General features: G+C 46.2%; 3 protein-coding genes and 1 long non-coding RNA gene across 8 annotated transcripts; 1 reads left to right on the forward strand and 3 right to left on the reverse strand.

Moving 5' to 3' along the window:
* Positions 1–747: 747 nt before the first annotated feature.
* On the reverse strand, positions 748–4,686 carry LOC128399387 (sulfotransferase 1C2-like). Its single transcript, XM_053360782.1, has 7 exons — positions 4,326–4,686; positions 4,046–4,174; positions 3,655–3,779; positions 3,245–3,371; positions 2,191–2,285; positions 1,468–1,648; positions 748–912 (listed from the first exon to the last, which is right to left on the reverse strand). Exons 1-7 carry the CDS (start codon positions 4,504–4,506, stop codon positions 800–802), a joined length of 951 nt encoding a protein of 316 aa, XP_053216757.1. The 5' UTR covers positions 4,507–4,686; the 3' UTR covers positions 748–799.
* LOC128399389 (uncharacterized) lies at positions 3,698–7,264 on the forward strand. Its single transcript, XR_008327216.1, has 2 exons — positions 3,698–3,785; positions 6,675–7,264. It is a non-coding gene; the product is annotated as an uncharacterized LOC128399389 (long non-coding RNA).
* Positions 6,842–18,894, reverse strand: LOC128399385 (cleavage stimulation factor subunit 2-like). 5 transcript variants are annotated; one of them, XM_053360772.1, is made up of 16 exons: positions 18,771–18,894; positions 17,652–17,730; positions 16,786–16,955; positions 16,536–16,672; positions 15,999–16,118; positions 15,679–15,870; positions 15,214–15,328; positions 14,309–14,353; positions 12,750–12,809; positions 12,185–12,326; positions 11,402–11,571; positions 10,730–10,975; positions 10,536–10,696; positions 9,381–9,506; positions 8,726–8,862; positions 6,842–7,358 (listed from the first exon to the last, which is right to left on the reverse strand). In XM_053360772.1, exons 1-15 carry the CDS (start codon positions 18,826–18,828, stop codon positions 8,740–8,742), a joined length of 1,944 nt encoding a protein of 647 aa, XP_053216747.1. In that variant the 5' UTR covers positions 18,829–18,894; the 3' UTR covers positions 6,842–7,358; positions 8,726–8,739. The 5 variants fall into 5 exon arrangements, with proteins under 5 accessions (XP_053216747.1, XP_053216746.1, XP_053216744.1 ...); XM_053360771.1 differs by having other exon boundaries at positions 10,536–10,975; positions 15,214–15,325; XM_053360769.1 differs by having other exon boundaries at positions 10,536–10,975.
* A 2,223-nt stretch (positions 18,895–21,117) lies between these two features.
* Positions 21,118–24,979, reverse strand: LOC128399388 (sulfotransferase 1C1-like). The gene is made up of 7 exons (XM_053360783.1): positions 24,632–24,979; positions 24,379–24,501; positions 24,187–24,284; positions 23,507–23,633; positions 22,407–22,501; positions 22,038–22,212; positions 21,118–21,756 (listed from the first exon to the last, which is right to left on the reverse strand). The coding sequence occupies exons 1-7, from the start codon at positions 24,804–24,806 to the stop codon at positions 21,644–21,646; spliced, it is 906 nt and encodes a 301-aa protein (XP_053216758.1). The 5' UTR covers positions 24,807–24,979; the 3' UTR covers positions 21,118–21,643.
* Between the last annotated feature and the right edge of the window lie 1,472 nt (positions 24,980–26,451).

A 26,451-nucleotide genomic window follows, 5' to 3' on the forward strand; every position in this document is an offset into this window, starting at 1 on the left:
TGGTTTTCTACATACTGCACATGTAATATAGATCTATTGCATATATATTTTTGCCTTTGAAATGCGCTTCCTGATCAACCTCAAACCAGCCAAGGTGTTATTGTGTGTTGTTAGTAATTGTAGAAATGTATCAGGTAGGATCTAGGTTCCGTGGCAATTTTCTGGAAAACATCAACAAGATTTGGGGCATTGCTCATAAAAAGCTGGGTGGTCATATATTTGCTATGCAGCATTTCTTTGATATCACTGCTTGGTCTATGAGGCCATTTCAGTCATTTCATGCCTAGCATTTATCCAGTCTTCTCCCCGCCCCCTTTTTACACCATGGTTGTTGGTTTATATCATGGATGTATGTTCTGTATAATATTGCTATGAACTTGGCTAGAATAATAAACTTATGACTGACTGAAAAACACACCTTTCTTTATCCCTTCCTGGTCAATTGACATGGAAGGGAGAAAGAAAGGAGCCAAGACAGCTGATCCCACCTTACAGGGCTTGGCAAAGCAGCCTCCCCCCAAACCCCCCACTTTAAAGGAAGCAAAGAAAACTGAATCAAATGAAAGAAGGTTCAGTCTAGCGGGTTATATCCAGCTTCTACTCAGAGTAGGCCTACTGAAGTCAGTGGACCTAACTTAGTTGTGTGCACGAAATTCAGAGGGTGTACTGAGGGTAGAAATAACAAAGGGTAGAACCCCATAGTGTCAGCTTGTTCCTTCCTTATTTTATTGAACACAGGTAAAATGTCCGCTCCAGGAATGTTAGGGAGGAAGTCTCAACTGGTAGCAGGGAGATGTTCTTATAACTGTGTGCGGAAGATCAGGTTGCTGCCCTCCAATAACCGTTCACAGGCATCATCAAACCGCTCACTTTGTGCCACTGTGAAGTGCTCCTTCCAGTCTCCTACGGTGCCTATAGACAGGAGACACAATTCAGACAAAACCTCCAGTTTACTAGTCACCTTTCCTCCTACTCTAATCTAGTGTGTTCCTGTCTACATGGGACCCTCTCTTCCTATCATTTGTCTATCATTTCCTTCAACATATCCCCACAGAATCCCAACTGGATTGCAGAGGATTCTGGGAAGTTTCCTAGGGTAAACACTCATTTTTATCAGGCATCATCACTGTCTTCCTAAAACAGTCTTGGATTTCATCACCATGCCAGTGCTGTTGAAGCATTACTTTCCTGCAGTTGTCTGGAAGCTGACTAAAAACTAGTTTTCTCACATCACTTAATATAGTTCTATACTGTCTGACAATATCAATCTGCATGGCCAAGATCGTACTACGGGAAACAAGATCCTCTCCAACTTTAATTAGAAGCTTCTTCACAAGGGACATGCATCATTAATGAACTGACCTTTAACTTTACCATTCTGAAGGGGTACTTCTACAGTGCTTCTAAAAAATTCCCTCTGATATGAGCTGGAAATCAGCACCGTTCCTGTCCCTCACCCCAACACACCTTTTCGCATGAAGGGTGACACAGTTTGGTCAAAGATCAAAGAAGGTACGGAGCTGTAGTTAGTCATTGGGTTTAGTTTCATGTTCTCAAACATTGTATGCTGCACAATCTGGTTCACAACTGGATCAGGGAGTTGTAGGCCCAGAAATTGGGCTACTTTCCGGATTTCCCGGGCCGGATCCTAAGGAAGAAATGAAACTGTTGTCAGGGAAGATTTGGGCTGTGATTGTGCTTCTTGATTGATTCGGGCCCTGAAGTCGCAAGCTTACAACACCAGACTCATTGGCCACATTCTCACATGACGATAAACCGCACCTCCTGGCCATAGGACCAAACTCCTGGTGATGAGGTCCCTTTGGCCACCCCAATAAAATGTTTGAAGTCACACACACACCCCAAAGTTGATGGGCATTATCATTCAAATAGTGTTTGTGCTTGTGATCAATTGTGTGGGGCAATGCTTACCTGTCCCACCCTCCAACTATTTTATTAAAGTGGGCACCTTTGTTCCTGGCTTATTGTGGTTTACTGTGAATGAACAACATGGGATGCACTGTCCACTTGCTCGCAGTGTTAGAGCACAACACGCAGTTCTCTCCTCCTGCAATAACCTTTCAACCAAGGGGTCGAATCTCCTTTGGCCCCAGGAAAGGGTGTCTTTCCTGCCCCATCTCATACTTAGTTCCCACTCGATGCATACATGCATGCATGTAAACTGCTTACCTCTTTCATGTCTTCATAAAAGAGGTACAGAATTGGGTGTCGGTCCTTGGCTCCCCACCAGCCACAAACATGGTCAAACCAAGAGCCCCAGGCAACTGCAAAGAAAGAGAAGAGCAGGAGGAAAGGATGATCACACTGCCCAAAACGAGGGACTGAATCACAAATGCAAAAGAGAGAGAGCGCAGAAAATATGGCACTGATCTGCATGAAATTTCGATATGGTGACTAATGTGCATCAGAACTAATTCCTTTAAACAGAAGTACAATCAGTTTATTACTGTAATAGACCAGCAGTATCTCACTGTACTAGGGAAGGCAGTGACCAGGGGACCTGCTATGTGCCTGCAAAGTCTGCCCTCCAGGTGCCAGCTGTTGAATAGCAACCTAAAGTCCCCTCCTACTCTCTCTTTTGATGGGTCTTAATATTTAAACAAAACAGGGCTTTTTCAGGGGGAACTTGCTGGAACTCAGTTCTGGCACCTCTTAGGTAGGTTCTGGAAACTCTCAGGTGGGCGCCATTGCTATTCTAAGAGAAAGAGGGAGGTGTTCATGGTGAGTTCCGGCACCTATTTTTCTAGAAAAATAGCACTGAAACCAAGCTTATTTCTTATTTAGTACATTGTCACTACCTTTTCCTCCAAGGAATGCAAGCTGGTGTACATGACTCTCCCCTGAACATTATATACTCACAGCAACTCTGTGAGGTAGGTTGGGCTGAGGGACAGTGATGGAGTGGACAGCCCTTCAGATAGAGGATGCTTTCAAACAGAGGGCTGTCTTCTGTAAAATTGGCCACATGACTACCCTATGCATGTTAATCTGCCTTGCACTCTTCTCCCCTAAATATATCCCATAACATTTCAGGCTTGGAAGAAAAATGGTATGGAGCTTTGCAGATTCACAAAAGAGACCCCATTCCTCTGGTAGGGTCCAGACCCCTCCAAAACTGCTGGGGGTGAGAACTTGACACCCTGGCCCTGGACCCAGAGAGTGCTCTGACTGACCCCGAGTTTCTTTCCTCCTATTTTGTATTTCTGTAGCTACCTGTACTCACGTTTTCCTGCAAGGAAGTTCTCCAGAAACTCGTCCCAGTTTCCTGGCTCTGGCATCCCCTTGTTCATGTGGTAGAAATGGAAGTAGGAGACTGCGTTATCCTTGGCGTTCCTGGCAACGTAGATGATCTGCAGGAAAGAGGGAGGAAACCCCGGAGTCTGAACATCAAGCTTTTCACTCACTCACCTTGTTCCACCTGGTGCCCTTTGAGGAAATAGAGGACTCCAACCCGCCTGAAAACACCCAAATGAAACCTGGCTGGTCCATAATATTGAGCCTCTTCACCTGCTCATAGGCCCCTTCTCCTCTCATTTGTGTTTCACATTGCGGGGGACTGAGCCAACGATTTTACTAGACCTCGATTTAGATTAAATTCATTGACCCCATTGACCCTGCCCCACTTGCTCTGACCTTACAATTCTGTTCCCAGAAGGAAGGAGACAGCAGCTGGACTGGGAGGTGAGATCTGAGTGTGCGCGGAGAAGGTATTGTCTCTGCTTGTTCCAAGCCTGAAACACCAGAGGGTGACAACTGGCCTAGAGGTAAGAATAAGAAACCCTTCACGTGAATTTTGGAAACTAAGGATACATATTAGATAGATTATAGTAAAAGATGCAGGAATAAGATACAGAAATATAGAAACAGAACCCATGGAGGGATGCAGAAAGGTCCGAAGGTTCGAGGAACCGTTCATTTATTTTATTTTTATTTTTGTTTGTTATGTATAAAAATTTTGAAAAATCAAAAGAAAAAAGAAACCCTTCTCATCCATTGTCTCTCTGAAGCAGCACCCATTACTCACCTCGGGGAAAATGTTTTGGAGGGAACAGGTCTATGAGGGGAATCCGTTGATGGATGGGGACCTGGTCACATTTCTGAGGGTCTCCTCTATGCTGGATCATGCTCACAATTTCCTGTATCCAGGTAGTCCCTGGCAGGAAGGGTTGGAGGAGAAATATGGAGATCCAATCATTCACTCATTGGTCCCCAATTTACCAAGCTCTACAGCTCCCCCCCCACACACACATTGTTGTCTCCTCACCACCAGGACAAAGCCCCTTGTTTCTCATCTCCCCATTTACCTGATTTGGGGTAAGTGCAAATGAGAAGGTCATCGGGCCGAGCTTTGAAGGCCCAAAGGCGTTGCCAGTTATCTGCTGTGTTTTTGAGAAAAGGGATGCCATCAACTTCTACCATCTCTGTGCGCTTGATGGGCTCCATACCTTCCTGCCCAGTTTTGTGATCCATCACCTGGTGGAGCATGAAAAGAAATGATATAAGTCAAGCATGCAACAAAATGTTGTGGAGTGACCTGCCCCACTTCAGGTTTCTATCCCTTTCCCAGGACACACCGTTCCAGTTTCCCTCCTCCCAGTTTTTTATCCCTCTCCACCTTGAAGTCAGTCACTGAGCATACTTAGACCTTATTGTGCTGTTTTAGGTTCCCCTCCTTAGTATCCCTCCCACCCTGAAAGGACTTTTGCTAACTTGGAGGTTCCCTGAAATCTACAGATGGTACCACTGGTAAATGAGTCTGCACTTCGTATATAGGATCACTGTGTTCCCCACCCCTATACAGCCATGTCCCTTGGCAAGCAGCCATGTATGGGTGCCTCCTACTCTCCTGTGCCATCAACCTGAAAGAAGCCTACCTGTCAGTTTCACTCCCGTCTTGATCCTTTCTTCCTTCTGCCTCTCTCTTGCTTTTTGTGCAGCCCGGGAACCTGATAGTGTGTATTTTTCTGAGAGAACAAAGTTCCTGGCTGTGCTTGCTTGAGTGCTGGAGGTGGGCATTCTGCCAGGACTTTCCTGAAGTTACTGTTTAGAGGGCCCTTGATGGCCATGGGCAACCCAAGAAAATTGTCCTTTCTTTCTGCCCAGAGGTGTGAACGAAGACAGGGATTTAGAAGGTTGCCAAGGGAATTGGAAGTGATGTACCATAAAGAGTTTTTGGTTCTTTGGCATGAGGCTTGGGATAGCTGAGGAAGGGGCAGAATGATCTTGGCTGGCTGCCTGAAGGCCGGTGGGGAGAGCTGCTTTGGACTGCAGTGCTGTTGTGCTTCAAGCTAACATATGTAGAGTGGGTGGCACCCATGTTGTGGCAGGCTTCGCTCTATATACATTCATGAAAATAATGGGAAACCTCCGCACAAGTCTTAAAAAGGGAACATTGATTCTGGGTACAGGCAAGCCTGCTTTTGTGAACATCCTCAAGCATCAGCTACATGTTTTGGCCTCCGTTTCCCCCTCCCCTCCATGTTTATGGGCTTCTCATCCATCTCTCACCTGAGCTCCTGGGCCTCAGTAAATAGGACCCATTCAAATTCACAAAAGTAGTGTATGGAAGGAGCCCCGATAAGGTCCTCTTAATAGCATGCCATATTAAGAGAGAATGAGTGCACAATATAGCATTCTCAGGGGTCATGGAGCAAACTTCCCTCAGCAGGCTGTAAAAAGTTCCCTTTTCCAGAAGTGCCGTGTTTCTTGTTTGGATCAGCTTTTACTTTGGTGGTTAAACCACCATGGGAGAATATTAATCTAGTGCAGGGTGGATGACGCAATAGATTGATATAGAGGAGTGTGATTTCATGGGATTCTTTATCCAACTCTTTCCTGAAACGGTGTCTCTTTGCTCCTCCGGCGTCTCCGGTGTCACCTTTGGTAGACCATCACTTGTTTCACAAGTTATGCAAAATGTTTGACAGCAGGAAACCTGGGTTTACCATTAAATATTTTTATAGAGGAGCAACTCCTTTATCAGATGTCATCCAGAGAAACATTCTGCCTATTCCACCTTTATACACCAGGTTCTTCATTTAATAAATCATCCTGAGATCAAGTCACACAACTGAAACTCTCCTCTTAATTTTTAACAATGAGAGCTTTCCAAACTGTGTGTTGCAACACGTTAGTGTCACGCGAATGTTCCCCACGCTCCTCCTGGGGCTGGAAAGGAGTTAGTTTAATTCCCGGTTTCCTAGTAAAACTAAATTACGGTGTTTCAAAATGATGCAAAACTGAATTACCATTTTGCAAAGCGATACATGTCTAAAACGTGTGTCACCAACATGAGAAGTTTGGCAAGCTCTGCTCTAAACCATGTAAGATTCTGTCTTACACCACTGGTGACTTGAGGAAATGCTGGGAGGCTGATTTAAACATTATTGATTGGGGGGGGGAGGTGTGTTATGTGGGTATCTCCAATTGTGAAACCAATCTTTTTATTTGTAAAAGAAAATATGCTGAAACTTATTCATAGGTGGCATACTGTGCAGAATTTTGGGAAGAGGAAGTGATAAAAGGGATGGAAGGGATGTGCAAACCCAGGCCAATACTGCCCATATATGGTGGGAATGTCCTTATGCTTTTTAAAATTCTTTTTTGACATTGTTAATATTGCAAAATATGACATATCACTTGATCCAAAACAGGCTGCTCAGGCTCAATTCAACTGTTATAAACACCTTCCAAGACTCTTGTTGTGCACTTTGTGACTGCAGCCAGACTGGTCATTTCTGAGAACTGGAAATCCTTTACTAGAAAGCTATTCACAGAATGGATCTCGCAGGCTAGAAGGAAAACAAGACTACAGACAATGTGAAGAATTATCTGAATTTTTTATTTCTTACATAATGACAAAAAAACAAAACATGTTATCATCTGCCTTCAATACATATGCATCAACAGAGCATCTATTCTGGAATGAAAATATTTTGGCAACTCCTTGTCTTTTTGTAATCTATGTTGTTTCTCTCTCCCCCCCCCCAAACATTTTTCATTTTTTTTCTTGTTTTTGTATTTTCCCTTGTTTATGAAAATCAATAAATACACTATAAAAAAGAGAAAGAATGGCTTTGTGAAGACCAAAGCTGATCTTTGCCCTGCAAGAAACAGGGAGAAGAGACTGATGAAGTGAGTGCAATGCAGTTGTACAATAAAGCCATGGGGGTTTCACTCAAATCCAGGACAAGTTTTTAATCTGGAAGTAAACAGAACAAGGGGGAGAACTGAACAAGATAAATTGAAATAAAATTCTGCTCTAGGCTCAGGAAAAGAAAGGGCATCCAAGCAGTCTTCAGCGCCATTTTCAACATATCTTAGGCAACTTTCCAAACCTAAGACAACAAAGAGGATTCTGTTAAGAAGAGGGACTGTGCTCCCATCACACCAATCTTCTGCAGAAAAGCACCTAAATGGGGATTTCGGGTGGATCCCTGAAAGCAGACGGGGAAACAGCTTTTCAACCTACTCAGAACTGGTGGAACAAGGGGCAAGAGTTAAAACTGCAGAGAACTTGGCAAAAGTTTGTGAAGGACATCAGTGCAATTAGGCACTATTGAGTGCTGAGAGGTGCCGGGGCCTAGAAGGCTGTGAAAAAGTCTGGGCATGCATTGGTTTGCAGCTGCCTGAAGTCGGGGGTGGTGCCTTGCAGCTCAGGCTGCTGGCTACACTCTCCACCAGATCTTTTACAGCCAGCATGCCTCTACTCCATGCCTGCCATCGTTGTCCTTGGGCTCTTCCAGCATGGTTTCCCCCATATGAAAGCTCCTGCAGAAGTGCAACAGAAACACGCTGCTGCGGCAGAGACATATTAAATAACTGCGCCTCTTTGCTGTTCCTTCATAGAAATCTGGGACTGTGGGCCCAACCTTCCCCCCCCCCCAAAAGGCACAATGCTCCAAGACCTTCTCCTGTACAAGAACCATTGAAATGGTCAGGAGAAGATGAGAGCAGGGGTGGGTGGGTGTGCTTGCACACCTCCCTTTATTTTGGTGGGCTTTGACAGGAGAGCACAGCACTGGAAATAGAAGGCAATGAGGGTTTCTCACTTTGTTTACTCTGAGAGAACTAGAGCTGCCTGGCCAGTACAATTTCTATTTTTTTTCTTTTGACAAAGTAATGATCATAAATAAATAAGAATAAAATGTGCACCCCACCACCCAGACCATTCCATTGTACCTACACAACCTCCCAAAATTTCAACACCTCTTGCGATGGTTTGACCCCTTTCTGTTTTAACAGTACAAATTCTACAAACACCTTCCATATCTCCTCAAAATAATTTCTCCTGCGTGTTCCCCATCTTATCTTAATGACCCATGTTAATTTATCATTAAAAGCTATATCCCACACCTCTTTATACCGTTCTCTCATTTTATATTCTGCTTGCCCCTTCCACTTCTTAGCTATCACAATTCATGAAGTTGTCAATAAATTTGAGCAAGTCCTTCGTAGCCTGCGAACCTTCCACCCCATCGTAAATTGATAATAATGCTACCTCCGGACTTTCAGCCAGCTTTAACACAGTGATTTCTGTTATCTCCTTAAACACCCTTTGCCAGAAAAACTGTAGTATTTACACCCCCGCCACGTGACCATAATTCCCAGTTTCCTGGTACCCCCTCCAACATAACACCAAATATTCCTTTTTTATTTGATTTCACCGGCCTGCCAAACAACCATTTCTCAGCTCCCCTCTTACCCAGAGAGTGCAGATCAAGGGGCACTGGTGGACTTCTGTATCTGCTCTTTCAGGATCAGGATGCTCTGCCTTTGCTCTGGAGGCAACATAGCTATCTGGTCTGCCGTCAGCTGGAGGACCTGCATGATGAGTGCGGCCTATGAAGAGATGAGAAAAACTGAAAAGGGTGTATTCAGACCAATTGTTGTTTTTTTCCTAGAAAGGACTTGGCAATTGAATTACACTAAAAAATAAAAAAATACTAATAGCCACACACGGGCAGCATATTACATGCCAAAAGCTAGTTTGAAAAGATCTGCAAAGCACATTGTGTTGTAAGTTGAGGGATGCACTCTACAACAATTTCTCATTCCAGAGCCTTGAAGCCACCACTGAAAACACCTTGCTCCTACTGCCACCAATTCTGCCTCCAGCAGTGGCCAGCAGCACTTTCCTGGCCTCTTGCCACTGGTGCTACTGGGGAGTCCTAGGAGGAAGGGGTGATGAGGTGGAGGCACACTGGTGGGAGTGCAGGATTGGCTCCACCAGTGCATCTGAACTACGCTGACCTCCCCTGTGATGGGAGGTCATGTAAGCGCTGCCACCCTGTCCTGCTGACCGCTACTGCTTGCCTCTTTAATGGAGAACTCAAAGAAGGCAACAATGTTTGGCTTACCTTTTCATGATCCTGGGGTGTTACCTGGTTTTGGCCAGGACTGAACCCTCCAGGCTGGCCAGCTGCTGGTACGCTTGGTCCTGGCATGCCTCCAGCCTGCATTGCTGCGGCAGGCATGTTAGGCACCTGTGAACACAAAGAATGATTTCTGAAAATGTATTGCCCCCTCCTTGGTCACATGGATGCAAATGGCTAACATTCACAGGGTCTCTGAAAGCAACTCCAGGTCCTACTAGCTGCACCACCTCTGAACACTGAGTTGGGGGGTGGGGGGAACCATGGGAAAAGTAAGACAGCAAGCCTTTGATTAGAAAAGCACATGGGGACGTGGCCGGTAGCAATTCACTAACCACAGCCAATATAATTTCCGACCACAACTTGAAAAGAAATAGATCACCACTCCTGCTCCCTTCCCCAATGCATGGATTTTCCAGCCAACGACTTAGAAAGGATTAAGTATAACTGTTAGGAAAAGCTTGGCAGAGTATTAGGAGAGAATCCCTAATTTCCACAGTCAGCTCCCCAGCTAAGGACTCAGCTCTCTCTAATGATCTCTCATACTACTGGGTTCTGAGCTTTGCACTAGGAATTGTTCTCTGCTGCAAAGGCACAGGGCCGGCCAGAGTGTTTGCCTTTCCATCCAGCACAGGGGTTGGGAACCTGTGACACAACTCCCCACCTTCAAATGTTGCTGGACTATGAATCTAGTAATCACCGATCAAACTTTGCTGGGGCTGATAAGAGCTAGAGTCCAGCAATCTCAGGAGGGGCGCAAGTTCCCCATCCTTGCTCTAGAGCACGGTTTCCCAAACTTGGATCTCCAGCTGTTTTTGGACTACATTTCCCATCAGCCTTGACTGCTGGTCCTGCTAGCTAGGGGTGATGGGAGTTGTAGTCCAAAAAACAGCTGGCAACCCAAGTTTGGGAAACCCTGGTCTAGAGTTTTATCTAAGCGATCAGTCAACCCTGAAGCCACTTCCTGTCTTGGTCAGGAACCAACTAGGGGGAGCATTCAAGATGAAGATTCCTCTCCCACCTCCATTTGGAGATTGGATTGTTATGCCAATCGGCTGGCGTGACCAACTGAGGCTGTCCTTGCACTGGCAACAAGGACCTCTCAGTGAAAATGCAACAGATCACGGTTGCCCCACATACCTGTCGAGGCCCCTGCGAGACAGTGGATGCCATGCTAAGAGGTCCAGGGCCTTGAATGCCTCCAGTCATTGGACCCCTTGGATTGGGGCCAGGGCCCCTAGAGTCCATGCCTCTGGGTTCCATCCCCCTGGGGGGCTCCATCCCCCTGGGTGGCTCCATGCCTCTGGGGGGCTCCATCCCCCTGGGCTCCATGCCCCGAGGTGGTTCCATGCCTCTGGGCTCCATCCCACGAGGCTCCATGCCCCGAGATTCCATTCCTCTGGGCTCCATGCCCCGCATTTCCATCACTCTGGGCTCCATTCCTCTGGGCTCCATCCCTCGGGGTTCCATGCCCCTGGCATCCATCACTCTGGGCTCCATTCCCCTGGGCTCCATTCCTCTGGGCTCCATGCCCCTGCCATCCATGCCTCGGGGCTCCATTCCCCTTGGATCTCTTCCACCTGCATTGAAGACCATCAAACTTAACACATCTGATAGACAGAGAAGCAAACCTGGGAGTTACTTGCCCAAGTTAGGGGGGAATGAAATAACTGATTGTACCAGTTTGATTTTTAACATTTTTGTGGCTTGATTTTGTGCGTGTTTGTAGCCTATAGGGCTTGTAGCCAGGGAAGTTTTGCTTTGTGGCGAGGATACAATTTGATCCTCTAGAACATGGTATACTTGTATAATGATTTCTATTCGTTATTGTGTGGTTTATCGTACAAGTTATTTTATTATCTGCATCTGTTACAAAGGGGAACAAAACACTAACTGCTATTCATTTCTTATATCACTCCCCTGAGGGATCCTTTACTGTGCTGGGATTTATACCGCTGGCATTAAATAAACGTCCCTTTTCATTTGACCCTGAAACCGTCTCTCACCTCGGGTGTCCATCATGGGGCCTCGTGGCTCTCCCATCAAAGGCCTTGGTTCTCCCATTGGCCCACCTCTCATTTCGTGGGGCGGCGGCCCACGATTGTCATGGCCAGCCATGTGGTGCATGGGGGGGCCCTGGTGAGGAGGCCCCTGGTGCGATGGCCCAAGGTAACCCCTGCAGAAGAGGAGGGGGAGGGAGGGGGTGGAGGAGGAGAAAAGACATCAAAACCCAGTTTCCATTCTTCTCGCACAGCAAACAAGGTGAGACAATCTCTGCCTGGACTTCACGCCCTTCCAAGAGGCAAGTAGGAGGCTCAAATGTTACTGCATGACAAGAAGAAAAAATGCACTGCAACAAAACAACATTCTGCACACATAAAAGAAGATGGCCGGCAGAAGAGTTCCAGCCAGTAATTATAATTTAACCGTTTTCATGTTATTCTATTTTATTAAAGCAACTAGAAAAAAAATATTATGATGGGAAGTTCCCACACAGGTGAAGGGAAGCAGTGGGGAGGAGGGGAAGGTTAGGTTGAATTTGGGAAATAAAATAATATATGGGACAGCAAAGGATATAATAGATTCTTATAGAATAGTAATATATTGTACCCAGAATAGAAGTTCAAAAGGGGAAGTAAATGTATTTTCAGTATTTTCATTGTTGTAATAATTATTATTTCTTATTGGTAGAAGGCAATGTTAATTTAGACTTCTTTATTTTGCTGTCTGTATAATTTTCGTAAGTCAATAAAAAAAAAAAAATAGAAGTTCCAGGCCCTTCTGCCTACCTGGGTTCCACTTCTCCAGTGACTGACAGCAGAGTTCCCCCACGTGGATCATTTGGGGCGTCTCCCAGAAGGCCTCGGGGTGGTGGACCACTAGCTGGCATTGGCCCACGCTGCATGGGGGCCCGTGGATCCGGCATAGGCACTGTTGGGAGGGCAGATGGCAGGGGGAATTAAAATCATGGGAGAGAAGCGCGATTCCACTTTGTGAGCATTGGCTTCACTTGAGACGGAAGAGGGGGAAAGTCAGGCTTCACAGAGGGCAGGTATGCGCAGATGCAGTTGCAGAGAGATGGGTTAATTTCAAAAGCTCCAGGCTTTGAATTGCCTGCCACATACTCAACACTTGTCTTTGTTAACAACATGAGGAGACCAGGTGATCAAACGAACCTGCAACAGGGAGCCTCCTTGCACAAAGATGGCGTTTCTCCCTCTCCCCACGACAGCATGTCCCACACCACTCTCTGAGCCATGTGGCCTACACCCCCAAAGTAAGCAGAGGCCTTGTCTTGCATACTCCCCCCAGGGCATGCAATGAGCAAGGGGAGCCAACCGCAACTACAGGTACCTTGTACTCGCTCAATAGAGGAAGGCCTGGCAGGTCCCACGGGAGAGAGCTGCAGGTTCCCTGGCCCGGCAGCAGGAAGAGAGGGAGAAAGAGCAGACACATCAACAGGAGGTGCACTTGCTGCATCTGCGTGTGCATAGACACACACCTGCCTAGAGTGCCCCTTACTCTTCTTCTGGAACAGCTCTGGAGACACTTCCCTTTAAATGAAAGGAGGGACCACCCCCTCAGAATATGATTCCATAGTGGGGCAGTGCCTACACTTTGGAATTCCCTGCCTATTGATGTCAAGCCAGTAGGCCTTCACTGTCCTCTTTTCCGCGCCTGCTAAAACCTTCTTGTTTAGACAAGCCTATCCAGATGACTAAGAAAGTTGAGGCAATTTTAATCTGTTTTAGTATTTTAACTTTAGCAAGTTTTAAAGTACGGTTGTAAATGTTTTCCTGATTACAGCAGCCAACGTAATGCTTTGTGTTTCTGTTTCTTGAAAGTCTTCATGCATGGTAGCTTTTTATTCCAATTGCAAAGTAGACTTTTGTGTATTTCCCCCCTGGTCATTTTATGTTGATCTTTGGACTCGGAATAACTATACGTAAAAGTTTGATATAGTTCTCAGTGCTACTGACATTAGGGGCCACATAGCTGCAAACAGTAACAAGACTCTTGCTTGTAGCCAAGCCTTCTTAGGAGCAGCACATAAAAGAAACTGTCCCGTTCTCTCCCCTGACTGGGGGCATCCATTGATCCTTCAGTGTTTATCTGGACCTCCTTTTTGGTGGTGATCTGCATCAGCCACCCAAGAGGAAGCGTGCTGGGTTCATACATAACACCAAGTCATAGTTTAAAACAAACCATAGCTCCAGATAGTGGTTTGCTGACAGTGAAGAAACTATCGCTCAGCTTCTGGACAGGCTTCACACACAACACACACAGTAAACTATGGCTTAGCTTTATGTGTGAATCAGGCCAAAAAAAGGCTATATAACAAATACGAATGGGGACTCTTTGAGCATGAGAAACACAGGTACAAACCCCGTCCCCCCACTTAGCAACAAAGCTCAGTAAAGATGCCATCCTTTGCATGGCTTATTGAGAATAAGCTCTCCTTAACTCAGAGCTGGGCTATTGGTCTCTCCTTCCCCCATCAGTTATTACTGAGAATACTACTACAACTTGCCCCTGGGACCTGACAGGAAAAAGTAATAAATAAATGCAAAAAATAGACTTGTTTCTTTATGTCCATCAGCTCCATGAGCTTCTGGGAGCACCTGGAGGTTGGAGCCTCAGGGCTAAAATGGGATTTGCAGGCTGGCTCAAAAAGGCAATTCCAAAAGGATGTTTTGTTACTTGCTGCAGAACCAGAGGTAGATTTCAGTGCAACCAGGTGGAATAACAAACATGCAGCAACGTCTACACACACACACAAACCCCTTGGCCTCCACCACCAGAACAAAGCAAGCCCATTAACTTTGTATGAAAGAAAAAGGAGGGAGTGGGAAGCATTTCAAGGAGTGACGCCCTCTGCTGGCTAAGTGACAGAAGGCAGCCATATGCTTTACCTTGACCACGTTCCAAGAGCATCGGGCCACCTCCTGGCATGCCACCTGGGGAGAAAAAGAGCCGTGTTAAGCAAAGGAGGCACTGGGTTGATTATGGGGGTGTGCTGGGAGACTCAGGGATTCAAAACCAGTCTTGCAAACAAGCCAACAAGTACCCTGCAATTTATTTATGTTTACTAGTCCACTATCAGACCAGAAGCCTGTGTTTCCATGCTGGATGTGGAAAGAAGGAAAGCCTCATCTTCCTAGAAGGCCACTGAAAGAAGAGAAGGAAAAAAGCATTCTACCATGCCTCTTCCTCCAGCATTCTCCAGTGAGAAAGAGGCTTTCCTTCTCCCATACCTAGCACAGAAGTGGGCTGCAGGAGGGAGGATGTGAGCAACCCATCTCTCCTCCTCTAGCTCTCTTGCTCCCTCACATGGAGTTCTTGAATGCCTGCGTTGTCAGATGAGTTGTTAAATAAAAAGCTGATTTAAAACAGCAAAGTGAAAGCCCAGCAAGGCACGCAAAAGACAAAGATAAATAAAATAAAACCAAGAAAGAAGGGGTTTTTTAAATGTTAGAAAATGAAAATAAACAAATTGTATTGCTATCATCCACATCAGATCACTAAATATTATCAACACCAATTATCTCAATTTTCATCCTGGCTAAACCACTTAACCCTATGCATGTTTCTTAAGATGTTCGACATTCACTGGTGCTGACCCAGAGTTATGTGTGAACAGGATTATAGTCTTCCAGTGTTGCCATCCTTGATTCCATTTCTCGCCATGTGTGGCCAAATTCAGCCCTTTCCTGCCCTGAGGTTTCCTGTATCTCCTTATCCCTGGAACCCAGAGACCCTGAGTCAAAAATTATGACTGCCAAATCAATGATAGATGTTGGGAAAGATCCATACTCACCTCCAGGAGCCAAGGGGCCGGGGCCAGAGCTTGGCATTTGCCCTGGGGCTGGCACTCCTCCCTGCATGGGTGGCTGCATCATAGGGGGGGCTCCATTGACATGCATGCCCCCCTGCTTGGAAAGAGGGAATGAAAACAGATTGTGAGGCCTTATTCTCACTCAGGTGGGCAATTGATTTCTGGTCCTAAGTTTGTCCCTACTTTATTAACCCGTTTAAATGCTAATACAACAAATATAGCTACTAATAAAGAACTAATAAAAACTCTGTGAAATTTATCAAATTATTTATAACAGATGTATTCATGTTCAATAAAGGTTTGGCTAAAACCATCATAAAAACAACAAATAGGAAAGGACATCAACAGATTGTGACATAGACAACTAGCGTATCATTTACAACTGGGAAATAAGACTCAGCCCACAGAGCAAGGGATAAGATTCTACTCAAAGCAACAAACTCTTACTATTGGTTGTGGCTGGGAGGAGGGGACGTTTGGCTGGTTCATCTGTGCATTTGGACCAGGACCAGGCCCAGGCCCTGGTCCGGGTCCAGGCCCAGGCCCGGGACCTTGCCCAGGCCCAGGCCCTTGTCCTGGACCCGCTTGCAGGCCGCTTGGAATCAGAGCTGGGACGGTCGTCTGCCGATGCAAGATTTTCTAGGGAAGGGAAATGGCAGAGTAAAGCCTATTAAGTGTTTATGTTGCAGAAACACATGGCCCCACCTCGGGGGCAACATCCCACCCCCCACCCAGCTTCCCCAAGGCAAGAGATGTCGCAAGCATACCAGAGCGATCTCCGGATCCACAATCCGCATCACCACCTGGGCCTGCAGCAGGGCATAGGCGAGCTGAGGGTTCTGCAGCAGCATGCTCCGAGCCTCCTGAGGACTGTTCTGGACACAGAGCTGGAGAGAGAAAGAGAAAGGATGGGAAAGCACACAGGGCAGCTGGATTGAAATCCCCCAGCATTTAAAGCAGGTGTGGAGAACATTTGGCCCTCCCAATGTGGCTAAACTGCAACTCCCATTAGCCCTAGCAAGCACAGCCAATGGGCAGGGGTGATGGAGAGCTGTAGTTCAGCAATATTGGGGGGGGGGCATAGAGCATTTCTCCCCAGTCCAGGCTATTATTATTATTAATAAACTTTTACTATTATTAATAAAATATTATTATTATTAATAAACTGTTCCTCATCAAAAGATCTCAGGGCAGTTCACAATTAGAAACACACAAATAAACTCGAGAGAAGACGTGGGAAACTATTTCATATCTCTGGTAGCCACAGGGAAGCCTTCTCCTCTACTGCCATACTGTCCACTGACCTTCATCTGCTTCATCAGTTCAAACATCTGCTCTGGTGGGAGGCTGGCAACAGCCCTGCTGATGGACTCGGGAGCATCTTCAGGGTTCACAGGCTCTCCATAGGGTGACTCAATGATGGGGGCCCCAGTGCCCAGGCCTAGTAGAGAAGATTGGGTTAGAACCAGAGATCTTCACCTTGTCATGCACACCTTGAGTGGCAGCACATGGCAGCTGCTGCCCCCCCCCCTTCCACAAGGCCTTCAGACTCACTCTTCAGCTCTTCTTTGTTCTTCTCACTGGCTGCATTGTCCACACGCAGGGCTCTCCCACTGAACTCACGTCCATTCAGATTCCGCATGGCACTGAGTGCCGTCTCCTGGTCTTGATATTCACAAAAGCCATAACCTTTTGGTTTGCCCGTCTCTCGGTCATACACCAATCTAGCCAACAAGCACAGAAAACAAACTATAATGAGCAGAAAGGCAAGAGAGGAAGGGGAAAGGGTTTCGTGAAAACTGGGGATCATATATACTGTCCTATTATATAGGAAGCTACCTTAAGTCAGGTTAGTTTATTTGTCTATCCAGTTCAGTATTATTTACTGGCAGCATCTCTCCAGGGTCTCAAAGAGACAAAAGCTTTCCCCCACATATGATATCTCAAGGATAAGGAACCTGTTGCCCTCTGGATGTTCTTGGACTGCAACGTTCATCATCTCTGACCACTGGGATTATGGCAAATGGGAGATATGAGTCCAATGACTTCTGGAGCACCACAGATTCCTCATCCCTGTGCTACCTTAACATTTTATTGGAGGTTTGTAATATTTATATTCCACCTTTCTTTCAAGGAGTTCAAGTTGGTATACATAGCTACCCCACCCATTTTATCTTCACAACAACTATGTGAAGCAAGTTGGACTGAGAAGTGCAAGAGACTGAAGGTGGGACCTTCTGCATACAAAGTGCTTAATACTTCTCAGTTAAATTTCTCAGCCAAGATTCCCCACCCCTGACTTAAGATCCCCTAGTATCTACCACCACCACCACCACCCATGCCACATCCTCATCCAGCTTTCTCAGCCCTTCAGACTCAGCTTCTCTGATTCAGGAAATCCTAACAGGCATATGTCTCACCGGAAACTGACGACAGGCCCAACCTCTGAGAAAATGTCCTTTAACTGCTCTTCTGTGGCTTCATATGGGATGTTCCCCACTATTGGAGAGATGGGAGCAGATTGTGAGCACCAGCAGCATTACTGGAATAAGTGGGACATCTTTTCAAACATAGGTCAAGGCATACATCTTCCATCAGGAATTTCGAAATGGAAAATGGTTTTAGTGTTGGTTATTTGTTTCCCAGTCTCAATTACTGAAGGCACTGATTAAGCAGAGTTTTGAAGTATTTTATTTAGAACCAATCCTCCAGCAAAGAGTAAGAAACCCAAATTAGGCCCTGAGCACTAGATCATCTCGTGTTACTGCCCAGCTTTTACAACGTTTACTCTCAATTTTAGGCAAGAGGCGTTAGAATATGTATGCATTTGAAGGCAATGACCTAGCAAGCAAACGGTAGGCCATACCAACACATACTTTACAATATTTGCTAAGCACATGGAGAACAGCATACGTGAGGGAATGATAATCAACAACAAGGAACTTAGTTCTACTGTTTCTTTCAATAGCAGTGTACAAGGGAAACTTAAGAGAGTCTTTGGAAGCATCCTTGGAAGAAAGCTTGCCCATGACTACTGATCTCCCACTGCAATGCACAGCTTGAAATGGCAGGTTGGGTAGTCTTTTCAGGCAGCACAACTTTGGCAAAACTATGTGCTATGAGGCAAACACAGTTTCCCTTATAATGCCTAGGATTTGTATTGGGAGCTAATGCCCAAAATGTTTGAAAGGCACCAACTCTGGCAAAGCTGGACTAGAGTTGACAGAACAGCGCTGTGCACGGAGTCTCTCCATGGAGTCGGAGGTAAAGGGGAGGTGGGAAAGAGCCAGAGCAGCCACTGCTCTTCCCACCCCAAACTTCCTCCCTACACCTCCTAATCTCCCTTCCCTCCCTCTCCCATCCCTACCTACCTTCCTTCCTTCCTCCACTTCTACCTTTCCTTCCCCTTCCCCCGCCCCCTTTCCGCCTTCTCTCTCTCTCTCTCTCCCCTACCCTTTCCTCCCCCCACCTACTTTCCCCCGCCTTTCCCAAAGTGGGGGTTGAGCGGGGTGCTCTTCCCGCGCCCGCTCCGCCCTCACCGAAAACGGAGCGCAGGGACCGGTCCACGGCGGGATCCCGCACGGAGAGCCCCGCCATCTTCCTCCCGCTCCAACTTGCTAACGCCTCCTCCTTTCTTCTTGTGGGGTCCCTTTCTTCCCCCTCCGGCCAGCAACACAACCCGCAAACGTTCGTTCCGCCTCTCAAGCCCAGCGCCTGACATTGATGTTTTAATATAACGTTTTCCCCTTCTCTTCCCTCCCACGCGCGCCCCGGCGTTTTGATGCGGGGTGGGGGGGGGAGGCAGGCCGATTTCCATAGCTGCTGTTTCTATGGCCGGGGGGTGGAGAGGTGCTGCTTTTTTCTATTTCTACTTTGGGGAATAGCATCTGAAATAGCTTCCGTGTGTTTTGCCTTTCAGGCGCTCCCCGGAATGACATAAAAAGTGGGGTTATTAACGTCGCAGTCTGGACCAGGCAGTCTTTCATTGCGTGTGTGCAACATTAAATGAGGCTCGAGTAGTTTGCCCCCAACAAACATGGCGGCTTTAGGGCCTCGCTAAAGGGCGGTGGCCATAGCAACCAGACAACGAGTCCGAAAAGATGGAAGGGCTCCTGTCTCCTTTTGCAACTGCTCGAGAGTGTGCCATGGCCGCGCGAGAGAGAGCGGCGCGCATGTGTGACTTGTGGCAGGGGAAGAATTTGGGTGTTGCGCTGTTTTATTAAGGAAGGTTTTAATGTGTCCCGCGTGGAAGTGGACTCGAAAGACACGAGTGAAATTCCTCTGCAGCTGCTATAGATGCAGCAGCCTTTTCTTCACCGAGGGGTCGTCTGGGGGCATGAATGGAGCCCTGCGCCATCAGGGCGAAGAGGCAGCCGCTGGTAGAGTCGGAAGGGACCCCGAGAGTCATCTAGTCCAGCCCTCAGCAACAGTGCAGGGCATCTTTTTGCTCAACGTGGGGCTCAAATCCACGACCCTGCGATTAAGAGTCTCGTTCTATACCGACTGAGCTATTCCAGAAACCATACATTTCAAGCCCCTGATGGTTTTCTATAAGGAGCCCTGGGGACTGTAGTTCGCTAAGGGTGCTGAAAACTGTGGCTCTTTGAAGGGAATGCAGCAGCACCCCCAGGGTGATGTGTATTGGGTGCGTGATGTGGATCCCCCCCCCTCCCTTAACACTCAGTCCGGGCATTGGCTGTTGGCTTCCTTCTCCGTATTGGCAAGTACCAGAATCGGGACAAAACCATATTTAGTTGGCTCTGCCTGTCTTTGGCTCCACCTGCTGCTGGGCTCCCTGTCTTCCTCTCTAGCAGCCTCCATGGCAACCAAGAATGGAGGCACCCAGGAAGAGCTCAGTAGGGCTGAGGGACCTTGAGTAGACTGTCCATATAAGAAGAAAGAGAGAGTATTGGCAGGTGTAGCTTCTCATCAGAGAGGATCACTGTCCTTTCTTTTTTCTTCTTCACCTGGCTATGCTTCTAGCACAGTATCTATTAAGAAATGTGCAGTCTGCTCCTCTGCATGTCTCCTTAGAAATATGTCCACTAAGACTTACTCCTGAGTCAAGAATACATAGGATCACAATTATTGAGGAGTTGGGGTGAGTCCTTAATGCAAAGGCACGTTTTTGAACAACTTGAGCTCCTTCAGAAATAAATAAAAATGTAAAGGTATTGTTCGTAAACACTGAATGGGCGAGTGGGGATTTGAAAACTGATCTCCCAGGTCCTAATCCAACACACTCACCACTCCACCACACTAGTTCTCAAGACCAGGTTACCTGAAAATGGTCTCCTCCTGCTGCATATTCCTATCCTTCTAAATGCTTGTGCCCTGTACATCATGACCAGTCAACTGTAGCTCTCTTGCACTCTCTCTTACACAAAGCACAGAACAGTGTGGAAACCACATCTTCAAACATGACAGCAAATTCCTGCCATCAAGCACAAGCCTGTTCCAAACACACTTAAAATAAGAGTACAGTCTGAAAGATCAATGGGTCATGGTGGCAGGGAGTGAACACGACCTTTGCCCCTCTCTACAGTAAGGGAAAGCCTGTTCCCGTGCTTTTCTCTTTGGGGCAAATCCTAACCAAGGGGGCAGGGTGGCTAGTGAGGTGATGAACAGGGAATAGTTCAGGACACCTTGGTATCAGTACTTTTAATGGCACTCCAAACCAGCAATATCACTGCCTAGCACATCCAGGTCAGAAGGCAAAGATCTGCTGGCTTCAGGCCTTAAACCTTTCTTTCTTTCAACATATTTTTAAAGGTGAATGGAGAAAATTACAAAACATACTATCATTTCCCTTTTTTAACCAAAACAAGTCTTTTAAATAGATACAACAAAAACATAAAAGGAAGGAGAAAAATAGAGTAGGGAAAAGAAAAAAAGAATAAACAGTATAGAAAAGAGGTTAAAAGCGAAAGATAGAAAAATATTATTCAGAAAATAAAGAACTTCCGATTCTTCATCTATCCACTATATAAAAGCAATACTCACATCATCTAATCCAATATAACACCCCACAAAGCCACTTTCTATGAACAAAACTTATATTAAACCTCTCTTTCCACTCTCTTCAGTACTACAGCCTGCCTCAGGGCTTAGGATAGAGTTGCTGCAAAGTTAAAATGGTTAAACCCTAAATCTGTCCTCTGGGGTTAATTGGAAAGAAGGTGGAACACAAATAATAATGCAAGACGAGTTATTTTATTCACTCTCAGTATGGAATTAATAAAGAGCAAACACAATCATTTTATTTCACAAATCATTGATTTTTTTAAAAAAGGTAAATTTCAAAACAAACATGCACAACCTATGTGGTCCTTGCTTGTGGCTACACGGTCTATTTTGTTTAGTGCAGGCCCAAGCTCCGGGCATGGGATTGATGAAGAGCACAGAGGGGTGCTTATAGCTGAGTGCGGAAGGTGAGGCCACTGCCCTTTAATAATTGGGCACACAGATCATCAAGCTGTTCACTTTGAGCCACTGTGAAGTAGTCTTTCCAGTCTCCTACGGTGCCTGCAGGCAAGGGAAACAGCTTAGAAACGCCCCCCTCAATGCATACTGTTTCCCTTCTGCTACTACATAACATACTTTAAAGGTATAATAACAGTCAAGGCTTTTCCCCAAGAATCCTGGGAACTGTAGTTTATCCCTTACAGAGCTCCAACTCCCAGCACCCTTACCAAACTACAGTTCCCAGTGTTTTTGGGAAGTGGAGATGTGCTTTAAATGTATGAACTGTACATAGCTCTCCTCCCATATCACTTGTGGCTGGAAAATGTCCTTTTCACTCCTACCTTTTCGCATGAAGGGTGACAAAGCGTGGTTGTAAGTTGGCATTGTGCTGTAATTAGCCATGGGATTCACTTTCATGCTGTTGAACTCTGTGTGCTGCATGATCCGGTTCAAAGCTGGCTCAGAAAGCTCTTGGTCCAGGAACTGAGCTATTTTCCGAATTGCTAAGGCTGGGTGCTAGGAAGGGAAAGATGGAGAGGATTCTGCCCGGAAAGCTGCCATAACAAACCTCACTGTGTTTATCACTTGTTTGGGACACTGATTTTCAGAAGCTCACTGTATGCAGGTGGTTGCTTAGAACATTTATCGCGGATAAATTCCTTCCTGGTTGAAATTACTGAAAGGAAGGAGTGCATATGTAAACTGCTCACCTCTTTCATGTCTTCATAAAAAAGATAGAGAATTGGGTGAGAATCCTTAGCCTTCCACCAGCCACAAACGTGGTCAAACCAGGAGCCCCAGGGAACTGCAGAGAGGTAAAGAGGTAGAGAATCAGTTATGATTATTAAGCTCATTTTCATTAGAATTCAAAGGCAAACAAAACAACAACTCAACAACCCCTTTGCAGGTTCACAAAGAGCAATATCTTGTTGCCAAGGTGTTGCTAACAATTAGGGCACACTTCCTGCAGCTACTACTGTATAAGGACTCAGTGTCCCCTTGTTCTTTGCTGGAGCTACTTCAGATTTCTGTGCTCCCCAGACCACAGCCCCACTGTGTCTCTACCTTGAACCCTGCCACACCTTTGCTTCACAGCCAGCCTGAGCCCTACAATGCCTTGCATCCTGTATGAACTTGGTCCTGCCTTGCCACACATGCTAGTGGGCCTTGCTCAGCTGAGACAGGCTAGATTGTGAGATAAAAAGTGTCCTTGTGTGGTGTAAAGTAACACATGCATTAACTAGAAGTATTTATAGTTAATGTAAATGTTTAGTTAATGCAAATGAAAAGTAAATCTATTTACTTTTCTCCAAGACTTGCTAACCTGCTCTGTTGTGCCTCTCTGGTCTGAAGAGAGAGGATGTTGTTACTGTAGTTGGACTCTAGCCCACCTCACAAACCCTAGTGGAACTGCAGCCTCTCCAGCTCCTTTAGATTTCTGTCAAAGCAGCCTGGCCTCCTTTAAATGGGAAGGGTCCTCTCACTAAAGACAGTGCTAGCTACTCAGTTAGAGGCACAGCTTCTGTTTAAAGTTCAGTCTCAGGTTGACTGGTGCCAAAACAGTGAGTGCCACATGGAGCTGACCGTCACATCCACAGAGCATCCATTTGTCTTGCTCTGCCTGCTCAAACCAGGTGGCCTTGTGTAAGAACCCTCATACTGCCGAGACTGTTGCTCGGAGCAGGAGTTCAATAGCTAATAGGCTCCACTCTCCTCCCATATGTACAGAGCTTGAGCATTTGGGGTGGGCCCCACTACTCTCTCTGGGTCCAGTGCCATCTCCTCTATCCCATCTGTTGCCTCTACTCACGTTTCCCTGCAATGAACTTCTCCAGATACTCGTCCCATGTTCCCGGGTTTGGCATCCTCCCGTTCATACGTTGGAAGTGGAAGTAAGAGATTGCATTATCCTTGGCATTCCTGGCCACATAAATGATCTTCAGAAATAGATCACAAAGAAGAGTGAGCCCAGGAGTCTCAGCTCCATGCATGCTGTTTTTGCTCATCTGTGTGTGTGTGTGTGTGTGTGTGTGTGTATAAAATTTTATTAAAGATTTTCTTGTTTTACAGAAGTATGTGTAATGTCTCTCGTATTTTTTCCATGTAACATTTTTACAAATCAGTTTCATTTGTTGAGACATTGGGGAGGGAGATGGGGGGATCGGGTGGCGATGTTTCTATTTTGCTTACTGTATGTAGGGTTACGTGTCAGCGTTGCTCATGCAGGTTCTCTGCTGTTCATTTGTGTTTCTTTGGTGGTGAGAGAGGTTGGGGTTGGCTTTGGTGATCTTGCTCATTTATATATTTAAAAAACATGTCAGTACTGTCCTTCAGCCTCAAAGGGCTCCCAAAACGATTCACAACAATAAGAACCTTAATACAATAAACGTTACCCACAAAATTAAAAATGCAATAGAGAACAAGCAGTGTTGATCCTCGGCTCAGATTAACCCCTAAGCAACCTCCCTCCAGTTGTCCCCCTGTAATGACCTTGCAATTCTGTTCCCAAAAGGAGGGCGGCAGGAGCTGGACCGGGAGGTGAGACTTAAGTGTGCGTGGAGAGGGCATCAGCTCTGCCTCTTCCAAGCCTGAGATACCAAAGAAAAACATTCAGAGCTGAGATAAACCCTTCACCCCACCCTCAACCATCACCTCCCATAAGCAGTTCCCTTTCCTACTCACGTGAGAACAAGGGACTGTGCATCTCTAGGAAGGGCATCCGTTTGTAGATGGGGACTTGAGCACATTTCTGAGGGTCCCCTTCATGCTGGATCAGGTCTACAATTTCCTGCGTCCAAGTGGTCCCTGGCAGGAGGTGTTGAGAGAAGACCTGAGAAGACCTCATCATTCAGCCAATAGTCCTCGACTTCCTGGCACCATTCCTGCCCCCGCCCTCTGTGCTAATGCCCCACATCTCTCTTTTATTCCCATTTACCTGCTTTGGGGTATGTGCAAATGAGAAGATCGTCCGCCCGGGCTTTAAAGGTTGATATGCGACCCCATCTTTCTGCAGCACCACTGAGCAAAGGGATTCCGTCTACCTCCACCAGCTCAGAGCGCTGGGATAGCTTATGGTCTAAACCTTCCATGTCAGATTCAAGATTTGTCATCTGGCAATACAGGAACAGCAAGTATAGCACCTGCTTTTAAGTAGCCAGCCTGCTTCCTTTCTACATCTGCTGTCAGCAGCCGCTGGTCAGTTTTACTTTTCTTCCCTGACTCACAGTTTCTTTTATCTTTTCCCCCTTCTCTCTCAATCTCACTTCCTGAAATTGTTTTGGGTTCCTCCAGATGACCTCAAAACCCTCCTGCTTTTTCTGGTGCAAAGCTTATGCAGAGGTTAGATTATAGTCTTCATTTAGTATTTGGTCTGGTTTGTCTGCTGGGTGAGCATTCATGCAGATTTGCTTGTGGGGTACTTATATACAAATTGCTGTTAATCATTTGTTCATCTCACTTTTCCAATGCCATTCTTTTAAAAATTGATGAGTTATGCAACAGAGTACTTTAATCCACTTTAATTGCCCATGTTTAAGTTTCCCAGCAGGCGCATGAATTCCTCCAGCAAAATGCTGGCATTCTAGAGGCCCCTTTGATGACCCGGGAACGGGATTGGGTGTCTGTGCAGGTGCGGATGGAGAGAGGGGAGTGTGAGGTTTTGGCTGAGTTTCCTCACATGCCTTGGCCTGGGGGTTTTATCGGCACCTTCAACTGAAGTCACTGTACGGCTTTTAAACCTTTGTGGGGATATCTGCACCCTGATTTCCGCTCCCTTTAGGTAAAGGTAAAGGGACCCCTAACCATTAGGTCCAGTCCTGACCGACTCTTGGGTTGCGGTACTCATCTTGCTTTATTGGCCAAGGGAGCCGGCGTACAGCTTCCGGGTTATGTGGCCAGCATGACTAAGCCGCTTCTGGTGAACCAGAGCAGCGCATGGAAACGCCGTTTACCTTCCCGCCGGAGTGGTACCTATTTATCTACTTGCACTGGTGTGCTTTCGAACTGCTAGATGGGCAGGAGCTGGGACCGAAGAACGGGAGCTCACCCTGTCGTGGGGATTCGAACCGCTGACCTTCTGATCAGCAAGTCCTAGGCTCTGTGGTTTAACCCACAGCGCCACCCGCATCCCTGTACATCCACTTCCTTTACACACCTACATTTGGGCGGGGTGAGCAGAAATTACATCAGGATCTAGAGATCTCTGATTGATTCATAGTAGACGGTCACAGGTTTCTGGCTCCCAAATGGCCATCAAAATGACTTTTCTCACCCATATAAATTCGCTAGCAGAAATCGAAGGAAGTTAACCAGAAATGGACTTTTGTGTGAAAGCTGGGGAATAAACAAATCAAACTTTTGAATTCTATCAGTTTCTCATTTCTGCAAGCTTACATTCAGTTCTCCATATTTCCCCAACAATTTGCAAAGAAATAAAAAAAATCTCATGAAAAATAATCAGAATTAAAAATGAATTTCTCCTAATATGCAGTTTTGACTAAAATACACATTTTTGATGCATTTCCCCTTCACACAATACATTTTTGTATGCTCTTCTCACTAATACATGCATTTTACAAATACTTTATCCTAATGCAGGAGTTTCCAGTCCATGGCCTGCAAGCTTTGTTGAGGTTGTCAGTGGTAAAAATATAAATAAAAATCATACCACATCAAGCACAGCACAATTTCTTCAACAGGCAGACAAATCAGTAAGTAGTCTGTCAAGACCCTTGCAATTTTCAAGTGGTCTGTGAG

Source organism: Podarcis raffonei, chromosome 13 (genome assembly GCF_027172205.1).
Source record: "Podarcis raffonei isolate rPodRaf1 chromosome 13, rPodRaf1.pri, whole genome shotgun sequence".
Lineage (NCBI taxonomy): Eukaryota > Metazoa > Chordata > Lepidosauria > Squamata > Lacertidae > Podarcis > Podarcis raffonei.